At 40.2% G+C, this 18,942-nt stretch overlaps 1 protein-coding gene across 1 annotated transcript; it reads right to left on the bottom strand.

The window, feature by feature from the left end:
• Positions 1 to 8,984: 8,984 nt before the first annotated feature.
• LOC130957054 (uncharacterized) lies at positions 8,985 to 9,509 on the bottom strand. Its single transcript, XM_057883954.1, has 2 exons — positions 9,143 to 9,509; positions 8,985 to 9,067 (listed from the first exon to the last, which is right to left on the bottom strand). The coding sequence occupies exons 1-2, from the start codon at positions 9,507 to 9,509 to the stop codon at positions 8,985 to 8,987; spliced, it is 450 nt and encodes a 149-aa protein (XP_057739937.1).
• Positions 9,510 to 18,942: the final 9,433 nt, after the last annotated feature.

Raw genomic sequence — 18,942 nt, 5'->3', positions numbered from 1 at the left:
GAGATGCTTCTCCCATAGAAGTCGGGAGTAGGTGCAGTAAAGTCACCAAGCACCTTCCTTGCATTGTTGGCATTGTTGTTGTTTTCGGCTGCCATGGGTTCTTCTTCTTTGAAGATTTCTGTTAGGTCCTCTACAGAGAGTTGTGCCTTAGCTTCTCTTAGCTTTCGCTTCAAGGTCCTTTTAGGTTCAGGGTCAGGGTCAGCTTCAACAAGAATGCCTTTGTCTTTGTTCCTGCTCATATGAAAGAGAAGAGAACAAGAAAATATGGAATCTTCTATGTCACAGTATAGAGATTCCTTGAGGTGTCAGAGAAAAAGAAAAATAGAAGGAAGAGGGAGAAGAATTCGAACTTAGTGAGATAGAGTTCGAATTGTGCATTGAGGAGGAGTGGTACTGCATAAATAGAAGGATGTAAGAAGAGGGGAAGAAATTTTGAAAATTAAATTAAAAAGATTTTAAAAACATTTTGAAAAACTTTAATTGATTTTCGAAAATCAAGAGTGGGAAAGAAATCAAGTAATTTTTGAAAAAGATTTTGAAATTAGAATTTAAAAAGATATGATTGAAAACTATTTTGAAAAAGATGTGATTAAAGAGATATGTTTGAAAAGTTATGGTTTTAAAAAGATATGATTGAAAAGATATGATTTGAAAACAATTTTAAAAAGATTTGATTTTAAAAATTAATGACTTGGCTAACAAGAAAAGATATGATTCAAACATTAAACCTTTCTCAACAGAAAAGGCAACATTCTTGAAATGTTGAATCAAATCATTAATTGTTAGCAAGTATCTTTGAAAAGGGAAAGAAATTGATTTTGAAAAAGATTTGATTGAAAAGATTTGATTTGAAAAAGATTTGATTTTGAAAAACTTTAAAAACTTGAAAAAAATTTGCATTAAAAACAGAATCTTCCCTCTTGTGCCATCCTGGCGTTAAACGCCCAGAATGGTGCACATTCTGGCGTTTAACGCCCAATGCACTACCTTTTTGGGCATTAAACGCCCAACCAGGCACCCTGGCTGGCGTTTAAACGCCAGTCTGTCCTTCTTCACTGGGCGTTTTGAACGCCCAGCTTTTTCTGTGTAATTCCTCTGCTGCATGTTCTGAATCTTCAGTTCCCTGTACTATTGACTTGAAAATAGAACCAAGATCAAATAAACAATGCATGCAAGACACCAAACTGAAAATAAGACACTAGACTCAAACAAGAAACATAAAATATTTTTGGTTTTTTTTTATGATTTTGTAATTTTTTTTTTGGATTTTTCGAAAATTAAGTGGAAGAAGAAAATAAAGGTATCAAAATTCTTAATGAGAATTCCAGGAATCATGCAATGTTAGTCTAAAGCTTCAGTCTAAAGGAATTAGACATGAATAGCCAAGCTTCAGCAGGACACTGCATTCAAGAGCTAAATTGATGAGAATCAATCAGCTTTGGTGATGATAAGAGCATCACCTTGAAACACTAGAATTCATTTTTAAGAACTCTGAAAAATACCTAATCTAAGCAACAAGATGAACCGTCAGTTGTCCATACACGAAACAATCCCCGGCAACGGCGCCAAAAACTTGGTGCACGAAATTGTGATCATCAATGGCGCCATCAACATGGTACGCTCATTGCAATCTCAACTCTTTATCACAACTCCGCACAACTAACCAGCAAGTGCACTGGGTCGTCAAAGTAATAAACCTTACGCGAGTAAGGGTCGATCCCACGGAGATTGTTGGTATGAAGCAAGCTATGGTCACCTTGTAAATCTTAGTCAGGCAGACTCAAATGGTTATGGATGATATATGAATAAAACATAAAGATAAAGATAGAGATACTTATGTATTCCATTGGTGAGAATTTCAGATAAGCGAATGGAGATGCTTTGTCCCTTCCGTCTCTCTTCTTTCCTACTGTCTTCATCCAATCCTTCTTACTCCTTTCCATGGCAAGCTTATGCAAGGGTTTCACCGTTGTCAGTGGCTACCTCCCATCCTCTTAGTGGAAATGTTCAACGCACCCTGTCACGGCACGGCTATCCAGCTGTCGGTTCTCGATCATGTCGGAATAGAATCCAGTGATTCTTTTGCGTCTGTCACTAACGCCCCACAATCGCGAGTTTGAAGCACGTCACAGTCATTCAATCATTGAATCCTACTCAGAATACCACAGACAAGGTTAGACCTTCCGGATTCTCTTGAATGCCGCCACGTTCTAGCCTATACCACGAAGACTCTGATCTCACGGAATGGCTGGCTCGGTTGTCAGGCGAGCGCTCGGTTGTCAGGCGATCAACCATGCATCGTGTATCAGGAATCCAAGAGATATTCACCCAATCTAAGGTAGAACGGAGGTGGTTGTCAGTCACACGTTCATAGGTGAGAATGATGATGAGTGTCACGGATCATCACATTCATCAAGTTGAAGAACAAGTGATATCTTGGAACAAGAACAAGCGGAATTGAATAGAAGAACAATAGTAATTGCATTAATACTCGAGGTACAGCAGAGCTCCACACCTTAATCTATGGTGTGTAGAAACTCCACCGTTGAAAATACATAAGAACAAAGTCTAGGAATGGCCGTGAGGCCAGCCCCATGATCTAAGATCTAAAGTGATCAAAGATGATCTAGAGATCTAAAATGATCAAAAGATGAAAATACAATAGTAAAAGGTCCTATTTATAGGAAACTAGTAGCTTAAGAATTACAAAGATGAGTAAATGACATAAAAATCCACTTCCGGGCCCACTTGGTGTGTGCTTGGGCTGAGCATTGAAGCATTTTCGTGTAGAGATTCTTCTTGGAGTTAAACGCCAGCTTTTATGCCAGTTTGGGCGTTTAACTCCCATTTTGGTGCCAGTTCCGGCGTTTAACGCTGGGAAATCTGAGGGTGACTTTGAACGCCGGTTTGGGCCATCAAATCTTGGGCAAAGTATGGACTATCATATATTGCTGGAAAGCCCAGGATGTCCACTTTCCAACGCCGTTGAGAACGCGCCAATTGGGCTTCTGTAGCTCCAGAAAATCCACTTCGAGTGCAGGAAGGTCAAAATCCAACAGCATCTGTAATCCTTTTCAGTCTCTGAATCAGATTTTTGCTCAGGTCCCTCAATTTCAGCCAGAAAATACCTGAAATCACAGAAAAACACACAAACTCATAGTAAAGTCCAGAAAAGTGTATTTTAACTAAAAACTAATAAAAATATACTAAAAACTCAACTAAATATACTAAAAATATACTAAAAACAATGCCAAAAAGCGTACAAATTATCCGCTCATCAACGTCCACTGGCCTCCAATGAGTTCCCTAATGAGGAACCATGGGAATCTGAGGCTCACACTGAGACCATGGAGATTCCATTTGATTTACTTCTGCCATTCATGAGCTCTGATGAGTATTCTTCCTCTGAAGAAGATGAATATGTCACTGAAGAGCAAGTTGCTAAATACCTTGGAGCAATCATGAAGCTAAATGACAAGTTATTTGGTAACGAGACTTGGGAGAACGAACCTCCTTTGCTCACCAAAGAACTGGATGACTTGTCTAGGCAGAAATTACCTCAAAAGAGACAAGATCCTGGGAAGTTTTTCAATACCTTGCACCATAGGCACCATGACCTTTAAGAAGGCTCTGTGTGACTTAGGGTCAAGTGTAAACCTCATGCCTCTCTCTGTAATGGAGAAGCTAGGGATCTTTGAGGTACAAGCTGCAAGAATCTCACTAGAGATGGCAGACAATTCAAAGAAACAAGCTTATGGACTTGGCAGACCCTTCCTAGCCACAGCAAAGGCTGTGATTGATGTTGATAGAGGAGAATTGATCATTCAAGTGAATGAAGAATCCTTAGTGTTTAAGGCTCAAGGATATCCCTCTGTCACCATGGAGAGGAAGCATGAAGAGCTTCTCTCAAAACAGAGTCAAACAGAGCCCCCACAGTCAAACTCTAAGTTTGGTGTTGGGAGGCCACAACCAAACTCTAAGTTTGGTGTTGAACCCCACATTCAAACTCTAAGTTTTGGTGTTGGGAGGTTCCAACATTGCTCTGAGTATCTGTGAGGCTCCATGAGAACCCTCTATCAAGCTACTGACATTAAAGAAGCGCTTGTTGGGAGGCAACCCAATGTTATATTTATTTATCTTCCTTTGTTATTTATGTTTTCTGTAGGTTGATGATCATGAGAAGTCACAAATCAATTGAAAAAGAAAAAAAAGACAAAAGAAAGAAAAACAGCCACCCTGGAGGAGAACTTGCTGGCGTTTAAACACCAGTGAGGCTAGCAGATGGGCGTTTAACGCCCAGTCTGGCACCATTCTGGGCGTTTAACGCCAGAAAGGGGCACCAGACTGGCGTTAAACGCCAAAAAGGGCAAGCACTTGGCGTTAAACGCCAGAAATGGGCACCAGCCGGCGTTTAACGCCAAAATTGGCACATAGAGCAATTTTGCTCGCCACTTGGTGCAGGGATGACTTTTCCTTGACACCTCAGGATCTGTGGACCCCACAGGTCCCACCTACCCCACCACCTTCTCTCTTCTTCTTCACCCATTCACCAATCACCTCACACCTCTTCCCCAAAAACCCTTCACCTATCAAATCCCATCTTTCTCTTCACTACTCACATCCATCCTTCAAAAACCCCACCTACCCCACCATTCAAATTCAACCACTTTCCCTCCCAAACCCACCATAATGGCCGAACCCTACCCCTCTCTTCACCCCTATATAACCCATCTTCACTCCTTCATTTTCACACACACTAAACACTACTTCTCCCCCCTTTGGCCGAACCACAAAGCCATCTCCCTCTCCTCTATTTCTTCTTCTTCTACTCTCTTCTTTCTTCTTTTGCTCGAGGACGAGCAACCTTTTAAGTTTGGTGTGGTAAAAGCATTGCTTTTTGTTTTTCCATACCATTTATGGCATCTAAGGCGGAGAAACCTCTAGAAAGAGGAAAGGGAAGGCAAAAGCCTCCTCCTCCGAGTCATGGGAGATGGAGAGATTCATCTCAAGGGTGCATCAAGACCACTTCTATGAAGTTGTGCCTTGAAGAAGGTGATCCCCGAGGTCCCTTTTCAAACTCAAAAAGAGTGAATATCCGGAGATCCGACATGAGATTCGAAGAAGAGGTTGGGAAGTTCTTACCAACCCTATTCAACAAGTCAAAATCTTGATGGTTCAAGAGTTCTATGCCAATGCATGGATCACCAAGAACCATGATCAAAGTGTAACCCGGACCCAAAGAATTGGCTTACAATGGTTCGGGGGAAATACTTAGATTTTAGTCAAAATGTAAGGCTGGCATTCAACTTGCCCATGATGCAAGGAGATGACATCCTTACACTTGAAGGGTCAACTTTGATCAAAGGTTGGACCAAGTCCTCACAGACATTTGTGAAGAGGGCGCCCAATGGAAGAGAGATTCAAGAGGGAAGCCGGTTCAACTGAGAAGGCACGACCTCAAGCCCGTGGCTAGAGGATGGTTGGAGTTTATCCAACGCTCAATCATTCCCACTAGCAACCGGTCTGAAGTTACTATAGACCGGGCCATCATGATTCATAGTATCATGATTGGAGAAGAAGTAGAAGTTCATGAGGTTATAGCCCAAGAACTCTATAAGGTGGCGGACAAGTCCTCTACCTTGGCAAGGTTAGCCTTTCCTCATCTCATTTGTCACCTCTGTTATTCAGTTGGAGTAGACATAGAAGGAGACATCCCCATTGATGAGGACAAGCCCATCACTAAGAAAAGGATGGAGCAAACAAGAGACCCCTCTCATCATGAAATCCCTGAGATACCTCAAGGGATGCACTTTTTCCTCCACAAAACTATTGGGAGCAAATCAACACCTCCCTAGGAGAATTGAGTTCCAACATGGGACAACTAAGGGTGGAGCACCAAAGAATATTCCATCCTCCTCCATGAAATTAGAGAAGATCAAAGAATCATGAGAGAGGAGCAACAAAGGCAAGGAAGAGACATTGAGGAGCTCAAGCACTCCATAAGATCTTCAAGAGGAAGAACAAGCCGCCATCACTAAGGTGGACCCGTTCTTTAATTTTCTTGTTCTTTATTTTCCTGTTTTTCGAAAATTATGCTTTATGTTTATCTATGTTTGTGTCTTGTGATCATTAGTGTCTTAGTGTCTATGCCTTAAAGTTATGAATGTCCTATGAATCCATCACCTCTCTTAAATAAAAAATGTTCTTAATTGAAAAAGAGAAGAATTGCATGAATTTTAAATTTTATAACAGATTAATTATTTTGATGTGGTGGCAACACTTTTTGTTTTCTGAATGTATGCTTAAACAGTGCATATATCTTTTGAATTTGTGGTTCATGAATATTGGCTCTTGAAAGAATGATGAAAAAGGAGATATGTTACTGAGGATCTGAAAAATCATAAAAATGATTCTTGAAGCAAGAAAAAGCAGTGAATACAAAAAAAAAGAGAAAAGAAGCGAAAAAAAAAATGAAAAAAAAGGAGAAAGAGAAAAAGAAAGAAATAAAGTTGTGATCCAAGGCAAAAAGAGTGTGCTTAAGAACCCTGGACACCTCTAATTGGGGACTCTAGCAAAGCTGAGTCACAATCTGAAAAGGTTCACCCAATTATGTGTCTGTGGCATGTATGTATCCGGTGGTAATACTGGAAGACAGAGTGCTTTGGGCCACGGCCAAGACTCATAAAGTAGCTGTGTTCAAGAATCATCATACTTAACTAAGAGAATCAATAACACTATTTGGATTCTGAGTTCCTATAGAAGCCAATCATTCTGAATTTCAAAGGATAGAGGGAGATGCCAAAACTGTTCAGAGGCAAAAAGCTAAAAGCCCCGCTCATCTAATTAATACTGATCTTCATAGATGTTTTTAGAATTCATTGCATATTCTCTTCTCTTTATCATATTTGATTTTCAGTTGCTTGAGGACAAGCAACAATTTAAGTTTGGTGTTGTGATGAGCGGATAATTTGTACGCTTTTTGGCATTGTTTTTAGTATGTTTCTAGTAGGATTTTTTAGTTAGTTTTTAGTATATTTTTATTAGTTTTTAGTTAAAATTCACTTTTCTGGACTTTACTATGAGTTTGTGTGTTTTTTTGTGATTTCAGGTATTTTCTGGCTGAAATTGAGGGACCTGAGCAAAAATCTGATTCAGAGACTGAAAAGGACTGTAGATGCTGTTGTATTCTGACCTCCCTGCACTCAAAGTAGATTTTCTGGAGCTACAAAAACCCAATTGGCGCGCTCTCAACGGCGTTGGAAAGTAGACATCCTGGGCTTTCCAGAAAATATGATAGTCCATACTTTGCCCAAGATTTGATGGCCCAAACCGGCGTTCAAAGTCACCTTCAGAATTCCCAGCGTTAAACGCCGGAACTGGCACAAGAATGGGAGTTAAACGCCCAAACTGGCACAAAAGCTGGCGTTTAACTCCAAGAAGAGTCTCTACACGAAAATGCTTCAATGCTCAGCCCAAGCACACACCAAGTGGGCCCGGAAGTGGATTTTTATGTCATTTACTCATCTTTGTAATTCTTAAGCTACTAGTTCCCTATAAATAGGACCTTTTACTATTGTATTTGACATCTTGGTAGCTATCTTTAGTCTTATGCTATCTTAGATCATGGGGCTGGCCTCACGGCCATGCCTAGACCTTGTTCTTATATATTTTTAATGGTGGAGTTTCTACACACCATAGATTAAGGTGTGGAGCTCTGCTGTACCTCGAGTATTAATGAAATTACTATTGTTCTTCTATTCAATTCAGCTTGTTCTTATTCCAAGATATTCATTCGCACTCAAGAACATGATGAATGTGATGATTATGTGACGCTCATCATCATTCTCACTTATGAACGCGTGACTGACAACCACTTTTGTTCTACAAGCAAACAAGGCTCTAATTTTTATCTCTTGGGTTCTTTAACCGGAATCTTCGTGGTATAAGCTAGAATTGATGGCGGCATTTAAGAGAATTCGGAAGGTCTAAACCTTGTCTGTGGTATTCTGAGTAGGATTCAATGATTGAATGACTGTGACGAGCTTCAAACTCGCGATTGTGGGGCGTTAGTGACAGACGCAAAAGAATTACTGGATTCTATTCCGACATGATCGAGAACCGACAGCTGGATAGCCGTGCCGTGACAGGGTGCGTTGAACATTTCCACTGAGAGGACGGGACTGTAGCCATTGACAACGGTGATTGGATGAAGACAGTAGGAAAGCAGATAGACGGAAGGGACAAAGCATCTCCATTCGCTTATCTGAAGTTCTCACCAATGAATTGCATAAGTATCTCTATCTTTATCTTTATGTTTTATTCATAAATCATTCATAACCATTTGAGTCTGCCTGACTGAGATTTACAAGATGACCATAGCTTGCTTCATACCAACAATCTCCGTGGGATCGACCCTTACTCGCGTAAGGTTTATTACTTGGACGACCCAGTGCACTTGCTGGTTAGTTGTGCGAAGTTGTGTTTATGCCATGGTATTGAGCACCAAGTCTTTGGGGCCGTTACTAGGGATTATTTGAGTTGTGAAAAGTAGTGATCACAATTTCGTGCACCAAAGACACATTCTTGTATTTTATCCGTACTTTTTGAAGGTATTGGAAAAGCAACAAGAAGGTTATTTGTGTTTTGCATGGACCTATGGAGAAAGATGACTTTTCTTCAAAATAATCTAACAAGACTCAATTTTCATTGAGCCAATCCATTCTTAAGATGATGTCTAGTCCTGCTAAAGGGAGGCATACAAGGTTAGCAAGGTACGACCTACCCAAAATAAGTATACAAGTTCTCAGACAGACTTGCTGAGTCTTGACACTCTTACCGGGTGGGATGGACACTAATAAAACATACATTTGGTCATGGGTAATCAAATCCTACTAGCGGCAGAAAGAGATATGAATGAATGAGAAGAAACAGTATCATATAGAATAGCTAAAGAGGCCCTATTTAATTGTGAACTCACCCTCAATTCAATCTTCAGATTCGTAGGCTTCTTCACTGTTGAGGGCAACTGGCCCTTGGTGCTGTGGTAGAGCGGCAGGGAGTGAAGGAACTGTCGTGCATTACATGGAAACATGCCCCATCCGAAAACACTAAAAGTAGACATTTTGCTCAGCGAAGCACTTACCCCTATGTTGTTTCCCACATGAAGTACAATCCTTAAGCTCAGTGGTCTTTTGTGGGATGTCGGTGGAAATTTTCTGGTAATTCGTGTCTTGTTGAGTTTTGCTTCCTATCAGTGGTCTTTCCGATACTAGTTTCTTGGTGCACTCTTCGACCACTTGGCACTTGCTAACAAGGGAGGAGAAATCCTGGATCTCCAGTGGGGCTATTGCAATTAGGACTTCTGCTCTAAGCCCTCCTTGATACGTAATGCATTTCCACTTTTCGTATGGATTAGCCTTATACACGGTGGAAAACTTACACAGTCTCTTAAATTTCTCCATGTACTCCACAACACTCATTATATCTTGCCTTAGCTGCTGAAACTCCATCTCCTTGGACTCCCAAACAGAAAGGAAAAAAATACTTCTTCTATAAAGCTTCCTTGAAGGTAGCCTGGTGGACGAAATTGTGATCCATGCTCTTTGTACTTGTATGAAATTTAATAATTGGCTCTATTTGAATTCACAACTCCGTTCAACTAACTAGAAAGTGTACTGGGTCGTCCAAGTAATAAACCTTACGCGAGTAAGGGTCGATCCCACAGAGATTGTTGGTATGAAGCAAGCTATGGTCACCTTGTAAATCTCAGTTAGGCAGATTAAATTGGTTTATGGGTTTCGAAAATTAATAATAACTAGAAAATAAAAAGGGATAGAAATACTTATGTAAATCAATAGTGGGAATTTCAGATAGGTGTGTGGAGATGCTGTGCTCCTCTCGGATCTCTACTTTCTTATTGCTTTCATCCAATCCTTCTTACTCCTTTCCATGGCAAGCTGTATGTAGGGCAACACCGTTGTCAATGGCTACATCCTATCCTCTCAGTGAAAATGGTCCTATGCTCTGTCACAGCACGGCTAATCATCTGTCGGTTCTCAATCAGGTTGGAATAGAATCCCTTGATTCTTTTGCGTTTGTCATCACGCCCAGCCTTCAGGAGTTTGAAGCTCGTCACAGTCATTCAATTCCAGAATCCTAGTCGGAATACCATAGACAAAGTTTAGACTTTCCGGATCCTCATGAATGCCGCCATCTATTTAGCTTATACCACGAAGATTCTGTTGGGGAATCTAAGAGATATGCGCCCGGCCTAAGGTAGAACGGAAGTGGTTGTCAATCACGCGCGTTCATAGGTGAGAATGATGATGAGTGTCACGGATCATCACATTCATCAAAGTGTTGTGCAACGTATATCTTGGAATAAGAATAAAAGAGAATTGAATAGAAAGTAATAATAATTGTATTGAAACTTGAGGTACAGCAGAGCTGCACACCCTTAATCTATGGTGTGCAGAAACTCCACCGTTGAAAATACATAAGTGAAAGGTTCAGGCATGGCCGAATGGCCAGCCCCCTGAATGATCAAGAGACCGAATAATCAAAGGCTAAACAGTCAAGAGATTAAACTGTCAAAAGATGTCTAATACAATAGTAAATTATCCTATTTATACTAGACTAGCTACTAGGGTTTACATGAGTAAGTAATTGATGCATAAATCCACTTTCGGGGCCCACTTGGTGTATGCTTGGGCTGAGCTTGATCTATCCACGAGTTGAGGCTTCTCTTGGAGTTGGACTCCAAGTTATAACGTGTTTTGGGCGTTCAACTCCGGATCATGACGTGTTTCTGGCGTTTAACTCCAGACAGCAGCATGTACTTGGCGTTCAACGCCAAGTTACGTCGTCAATTTCTGAATAAAGTATGAACTATTATATATTGCTAGAAAGCTCTGGATGTCTAATTTCCAACGTCGTTGAGAGCGCGCCATTTGGAGTTCTGTAGCTCCAAAAAATCCATTTCGAGTGCAGGGAGGTCAGATTCCAACAGCATCAGCAGTCCTTTTGTCAGCCTTTTTCAGAGTTTTGCTCAAGTCCCTCAATTTCAGCCCAGAAATTACCTGAAATCACAGAAAAACACACAAACTCATAGTAAAGTCTAGAAATGTGAATTTAACATAAAAACTAATGAAAACATCCCTAAAAGTAGCTTGAACTTACTAAAAACTACCTAAAAATAATGTCAAAAAGCGTATAAATTATCCGCTCATCACAACACCAAACTTAAATTGTTGCTTGTCCCCAAGCAACTGAAGATCAATTAGGATAAAAAGAAGAGAATATACTATAAATTCCAGAATATCAATGAATATTAATTATAATTAGATGAGCGGGACTTGTAGCTTTTTGCTTCTGAACAGTTTTGGCATCTCACTTTTTCCTTTGAAGTTTAGAATGATTGACTTCTCTAGGAACTTAGAATTTCGAATAGTGTGATTGACTTTCCTAGTTAAGCATGTTGATTCTTGAACACAGCTACTTATGAGTCTTGGCCGTGGCCCTAAGCACTTTGTTTTCCAGTATTACCACTGGATACATAAATGCCACAGACACATAACTGGGTGAACCTTTTCAGATTGTGACTCAGCTTTGTTAGAGTCCCCAGTTAGTGGTGTCCAGAGCTCTTAAGCACACTCTTTTGCTTTGGATCACGACTTTAACCACTCAGTCTCAAGCTTTTCACTTGGACCTTCATGACACAAGCACATGGTTAGGGATAGCTTGATTTAGCCGCTTAGGCCTGGATTTCATTTCCTTGGGCCCTCCTATCCATTGATGCTCAAAGCCTTGGATCCTTTTTACCCTTGCCTTTTGGTTTTAAGGGCTACTGGCTTTTTCTGCTTGCTTTTTCTTTTTCTTTCTATTTTTTTTTTCGCCAAATTTTTTTTTTCGCCATTCACTACTTTTTCTTGCTTCAAGAATCAATTTCATGATTTTTCAGATCATCAATAACATTTCTCTTTGTTCATCATTCTTTCAAGAGCCAACAGTTTTAACATTCATAAACAACAATATCAAAAAGACATATGCACTGTTCAAGCATTCATTCAGAAAATAAAAAGTATTGTCACCACATCAAATATAATTAAACTAAATTCAAGGATAAATTCGAAATTTATGTACTTCTTATTCTTTTGAATTAAAACATTTTTCATTTAAGAGAGGTGAAGGATTAATGGATTTTATTCATAGCTTTAAGACATGGTTACTACATACTAATGATCATGAAGTAGAGACACAAAACATAGATAAACACAACATAAAAACCGAAAAACAGGAAGAAATAAGAACAAGGAATGAATCCACCTTAGTGGCGTCTTCTTCTTGAAGGACCAATGATGTTCTTAAGCTCTTCTATGTCCCTTCCTTGCCTTTGTTGCTCCTCCCTCATTGCTCTTTGATCTTTTCTTATTTCTTGGAGAATGATGGAGTGCTCATGATGTTCCACCCTTAATTGTTCAACATTGTGGCTCAAATCTTCTAAGAAAGTGTTGAGTTGTTCCAAATAGTTGTTGGAAGGAAAGTGCATCCCTTGAGGAATCTCAGGGATTTCTTGATGATGAGCTTCCTCATGCATCTCTTGAGAACCGTGAAGGGTCTCTCTTGCTTGCTCCATCCTCTTCTTGGTGATGGGCTTATCCTCTTCAATGAGGATATCTCCTTCTATGATAACTCCAGCTGAGTAACTGATGAGCGGATAATTTGTACCCTTTTTGGCATTGTTTTTAGTATGTTTTTAATAGTTTTAGTTGAGTTCTTAGTATATTTTTATTAGTTTTTAGCTAAAATTCACTTTTCTGGACTTTACTATGAGTTTGTGTGTTTTTCTGTGATTTCAAGTATTTTCTGGCTGAAATTGAGGGATCTGAGCAAAAATCTGATCCAGAGACTCAAAAGGACTGCAGATGCTGTTGGATTGTGACCTCCCTGCACTCGAAGTGGATTTTCTGGAGCTACAGAAGCCCAATTGGCGCGCTCTCAACGGCGTTGGAAAGTAGACATCCTGGGCTTTCCAGCAATATATGATAGTCCATACTTGCCCAAGATTTGATGGCCCAAACCGGCGTTCAAAGTCACCTCAAGAAATTCCAGCGTTAAACGCCGGAACTGCACCTAATGGGAGTTAAACGCCCAAACTGGCATAAAGCTGGCGTTTAACTCCAAGAAGAGTCTCTACACGAAAATGCTTCATTGCTCAGCCCAAGCACACCAAGTGGGCCCGGAAGTGGATTTTTTGTCATTTACTCATCTCTGTACACCCTAGGCTACTAGTTTTCTATAAGTAGGACCTTTTACTATTGTATTTTCATCTTTGGATTATTTTTAGATCCTTTGATCATCTTTGGACATCTAGTTCTTAGATCACTGGGAGGCTGGCCATTCGGCCATGCCTAGACCTTGTTCTTATGTATTTTCAACGGTGGAGTTTCTACACACCATAGATTAAGGTGTGGAGCTCTGCTGTACCTCGAGTATTAATGCAATTACTATTGTTCTTCTATTCAATTCCGCTTGTTCTTGTTCCAAGATATCACCTGTTCTTCAACTTGATGAATGTGATGATCCATGACACTCATCATCATTGTCACTTATGAACAAAGTGACTGACAACCACTCTTGTTCTACAAGCATACGAGGCTTAGTGAATATCTCTTGGATTCCTGATACACGATGCATGGTTGATCGCCTGACAACCGAGTGCTCGCCTGACAAACGAGCCAGCCATTCCGTGAGATCAGAGTCTTCGTGGTATAGGCGAGAACTGATGGCGGCATTCAAGAGAATCCGGAAGGTCTAACCTTGTCTATGGTATTCTGAGTAGGATTCAATGATTGAATGACTGTGACGTGCTTCAAACTCCTAGCAGGTGGGCCGTTAGTGACAGACGCAAAAGGATCGATGGATTTTATTCCGGCCTGACCGAGAACCGACAGCTGATTAGCCATATGCTGTGACAGAGCATGGGAACATTTTCACTGAGAGGATGGGAGGTAGCCACTGACAACGGTGAAACCCTACATGAGCTTGCCATGGAAAGGAGTAAGAAGGATTGGATGAAGACTGTAGGAAAGCAGAGAGACGGAAGGGAAAGCATCTTCATACGCTTATCTGAAGCTCTCACCAATGATATACATAAGTATCTCTATCTTTATCTTTATGCTTTATTCGTTTATCACTATACCCAATTGAGTCTGCCTGACTGAGATTTACAAGGTGACCATAGCTTGCTTCATAGCAACAATCTCCGTGGGATCGACCCTTACTCGCGTAAGGTTTATTACTTGGACGACCCAGTGCACTTGCTGGTTAGTTGTGCGAAGTTGTTTATGCCATGGTATTGAACACCAAGTTTTTGGATTCATTACCGGGGATTATTTGAGCTGTGAAAAGTATTGATCACAATTTCGTGCACCAAGTTTTTGGCGCCGTTGCCGGGGATTGTTTGTGTATGGACAACTGACGGTTCATCTTGTTGCTTAGATTAGGCATTTTTCTTCAGAGTTCTTAAGAATGAATTCTAGTGTTTCAAGGTGATGTTCTTATAATCACCAAGGCTGATTGATTCTCATCAATTTAGCTCTTGAATGCAGTGTCCCGCTGAAGCTTGGCCGGCCATGTCTAATTCCTTTAGACTAAAGCTTTAAACTAACATTGCATGATTCCTGGAATTCTCATTAAGAATTTTGATACCTTTATTTTCCTTTTCACTTAATTTTCGAAAAAGCACAAAAAAAATTACAAAATCATAAAATCCAAAAATATTTCTTGTTTGAGTCTAGAGTCTCATCTTAAGGTTAGTGTCAATTGCATGTTTCTGTTCTTATTGCATTCATGCATATGTCCTCATTGATCTTCAAGTTATTCTTGATGATTTCCTTGTTTTGATCTTTGAATTCTATTGACTTGAGTGTTTTGTTATATGCATTCTCATTTTGTTAGTGTCAATGGTATACAAACTGCTAAGTTTGGTGTCTTGCATGCATTGTTATTTGATTTTAAGTGCATTTTGATTATTCCTTATTATTAAAAATCCAAAAATATTTCTAATTTGTGTCTTATCAAGTCAATAATACATAAAGAATTGAAGATTCAGAACATACAGCAGAGGAATTATACAGAAAAAGCTGGGCATTCAAAAATGCCCAGTGAAGAAGACAGACTGGCGTTTAAACGCCAGCCAGGGTGCCTGGCTGGGCGTTTAACGCCCAAAAGGGTAGTAGTTTGGGCGTTAAACGCCAGAATGTGCACCATTCTGGGCGTTTAACGCCAGGATGGCACAAGAGGGAAGATTTTGTTTTCAAATCAATTTTTTTCAAGTTTTCAAAGTTTTTCAAAATCAAATCTTTTTCAATCAAATCTTTTTCAAAATCAATTTCTTTCCTTTTTCAAAGATACTTACTAACAATTAATGATTTGATTGAACATCTCAAATTTGTTGCCTTTTCTGTTGAGAAAGGTTTAATGTTTGAATCATATCTTTTCTTGTTAGGCAAGTCATTAATTTTAAAATCAAATCTTTTTTAAAATTGTTTTCAAATCATATCTTCTCATCACATCTTTTTAAAACCATAACTTTTCAATCATATCTTTTAATCACATCTTTTAAAAACCAATCATATCTTCTCAACCACATCTTTTTCAAAATAGTTTTTCACTCAAATCTTTTTAATTTCTATTTCAAAATCTTTTTCAAAATCACTTTACTTCTTTCCCACTTTTGTTTTCGAAAATCAATTAGTGTTTTTCAAAATGTTTTCAAAATCTTTTACTTAATTTTCGAAAATTACTTCCCTTCTTCTCACATCCTTCTATTTATGGACTAACACTATTCCTTAATGCAAAATTCGAACTCTAGCTTCTTTGATAAGTTCGAATTTTCTACCTCTGTCTCCCATTTTTCTTTTCCTCTGACACCTCAAGGAATCTCTATACTGTGACATAGAGGATTCCATATTTTCTTGTTCTCTTCTCTTTCATATGAGCAGGAACAAAGACAAAGGCATTCTTGTTGAAGCTGACCCTGAACCTGAAAGGACCTTGAAGCAAAAGCTAAGAGAAGCTAAGGCACAACTCTCTGTTGAGGACCTGACCGAAATCTTTAAAGAAGAAGAAGACATGGCAGCCGAAAACAACAATAATGCAAGGAAGGTGCTGGGTGACTTCACTGCACCTACTCCCGACTTCTATGGGAGAAGCATCTCTATCCCTGCCATTGGAGCAAACAACTTTGAGCTTAAGCCTCAATTAGTTTCTCTAATGCAACAGAATTGCAAGTTCCATGGACTTCCAATGGAAGATCCTCATCAGTTTTTAGCTGAGTTCTTGCAAATCTATGACACAGTCAAGACTAATGGGGTTGACCCTGAGGTCTACAGACTGATGCTATTCCCTTTTGCTGTAAGAGACAGAGCTAGGACTTGGTTGGACTCACAACCTAAAGAAAGTCTAGACTCATGGGAAAAGCTAGTCAATGCCTTCTTGGCAAAGTTCTTTCCACCTCAAAAATTGAGTAAGCTTAGAGTGGAAGTCCAAACCTTCAGACAAGAAGGATGGAGAATCCCTCTATGAAGCTTGGGAAAGATACAAACAATTAATCAGAAAGTGTCCCTCTGACATGCTTTCTGAATGGAGCATCATAGGTATTTTCTATGATGGTCTCTCTGAACTATCCAAGATGTCTTTGGATAGCTCTGCTGGAGGATCTCTTCATCTGAAGAAGACGCCCACAGAAGCTCAAGAGCTCATTGAAATGGTTGCAAATAACCAATTCATGTACACTTCTGAAAGGAATCCTGTGAACAATGGGACAAGTCAGAAGAGAGGAGTTCTTGAGATTGATACTCTGAATGCCATATTGGCTCAGAATAAAATATTGACTCAACAAGTCAATCTGATTTCTCAAAGTTTGTCTGGAATGCGAAATGCACCAAGCAGTACTAAGGATGCTTCATCTGAAGAAGAAGCTTATGATCCTGAGAACCCTTCAATGGAAGAGGTGAATTACCTAGGAGAACCCGATGGAAACACCTATAATTCTTCATGGAGAAATCACCCAAATTTCTCATGGAAGAATCAAGAGAGACCTCAACAAGGTTTCAACAATAATGGTGGAAGAAACAGGTTTAGCAATGGCAAGCCTTTTCCATCATCTTCTCAGCAACAGACAGAGAATTCTAAGCAGAACCCCTCTGACTTAGCAACCATGGTCTCTGATCTAATCAAAACCACTCAAAGTTTCATAACTGAAACAAGATCCTCCATTAGGAATTTGGAGGCACAAGTGGGACAGCTGAGTAAGAAAATTACTGAACTCCCTCCAAGTACTCTTCCAAGCAATACAGAAGAAAATCCAAAAGGAGAGTGCAAAGCCATAACCATGGCCGAATCTGGAGAGGAAAGAGAGGAAGTGGACGCCACTGAGGAAAGCCTCAATGGGCGTGCACTAGCCTCCACATGGTTCCCCAATGAGGAACCATGGGAATCTGAGGCTCAAAATGAGACCATAGAGATTCCATTGGACTTACTTCTGCCTTTCATGAGCTCTGATGAGTATTCTTCCTCTGAAGAGGATGAGTATGTCACTGAAGAGCAAGTTGCTAAATACCTTGGAGCAATCATGAAGCTAAATGACAAGTTATTTGGAAATGAGACTTGGGAGAACGAACCTCCTTTGCTCACCAAAGAACTGGATGACTTGTCTAGGCAGAAATTACCTCAAAAGAGACAAGATCCTGGGAAGTTTTCCATACCTTGCAGCATAGGCACCATGACCTTCAAGAAGGCTCGGTGTGACTTAGGGTCAAGTGTAAACCTCATGCCTCTCTCTGTAATGGAGAAGCTAGGGATCTTTGAGGTACAAGCTGCAAGAATCTCACTAGAGATGGCAGACAATTCAAAGAAACAAAGCTTATGGACTTGTAGAGGATGTTCTGGTGAAGATTGAAGACCATTACATCCCTGCTGATTTCATAGTCCTAGAGACTGGGGAAGTGCATGGATGAATCCATCATCCTTGGCAGACCCTTCCTAGCCACAACAAAGGCTGTGATTGATGTTGATGAAGGTGAACTGATCATTCAAGTGAATGAAGAATCCTTTGTGTTTAAGCCTCAAGGATATCCCTCTGTCACCATAGAGAGGAAGCATGAAGAGCTTCTCTCAAATCAGAGTCAAACAGAGCCCCCACAGTCAAACTCTAAGTTTGGTGTTGGGAGGCCACAACCAAACTCTAAGTTTGGTGTTGAACCCCCACATTCAAACTCTAAGTTTGGTGTTGGGAGGTTCCAACATTGCTCTGAGTATCTGTGAGGCTCCATGAGAGCCCTTTGTCAAGCTACTGACATTAAAGAAGCGCTTGTTGGGAGGCAACCCAATGTTATATTTTATATACTTTTCTTTGTTATTTTATTTTATTTTGTAGGTTGATGATCATGAGAAGTCACAAAATCAATTGAAAAAGCAAAAACAGAATGAAAAACAGGAAGAAAAACAGCACACCCTGGAGGAAGAACTCACTGGCGTTTAAACGCCAGTGAGGCTAGCATTTGGGCGTTTAACGCCCAGTCTGGCACCATTATGGGCGTTTAACGCCAGAAAGGGGCACCAGACTGGCGTTAAACGCCAGGAAAGGGCAAGTACCTGGCGTTAAACGCCAGAAAGGGGCACCAGCCCGGCGTTTAACGCCAGAAATGGCTCAAAACGTGATTTTGAATGCCACTTGGTGCAGGGATGACTTTTCCTTGACACCTCAGGATCTGTGGACCCCACAGGATCCCCACCTACCCCACCACCCTCTCTCTTCTTCTTCACCCATTCACCAATCACTTCAAACCACTTTCCCTCCCAAACCACTTGTTCCCCCCTTTTGGCCGAACCACAAGCCACCTCCATCTCCTCCATTTCTCCTTCTTCTACTCTCTTCTT

The sequence above is a fragment of the Arachis stenosperma genome, chromosome 10 (assembly GCF_014773155.1).
Source record: "Arachis stenosperma cultivar V10309 chromosome 10, arast.V10309.gnm1.PFL2, whole genome shotgun sequence".
In the NCBI taxonomy this organism is placed as follows: Eukaryota; Viridiplantae; Streptophyta; class Magnoliopsida; order Fabales; family Fabaceae; genus Arachis; species Arachis stenosperma.
Note: the sequence above shows the minus strand (reverse complement) of the source record. Positions and strands in the feature narration are given on the sequence as shown.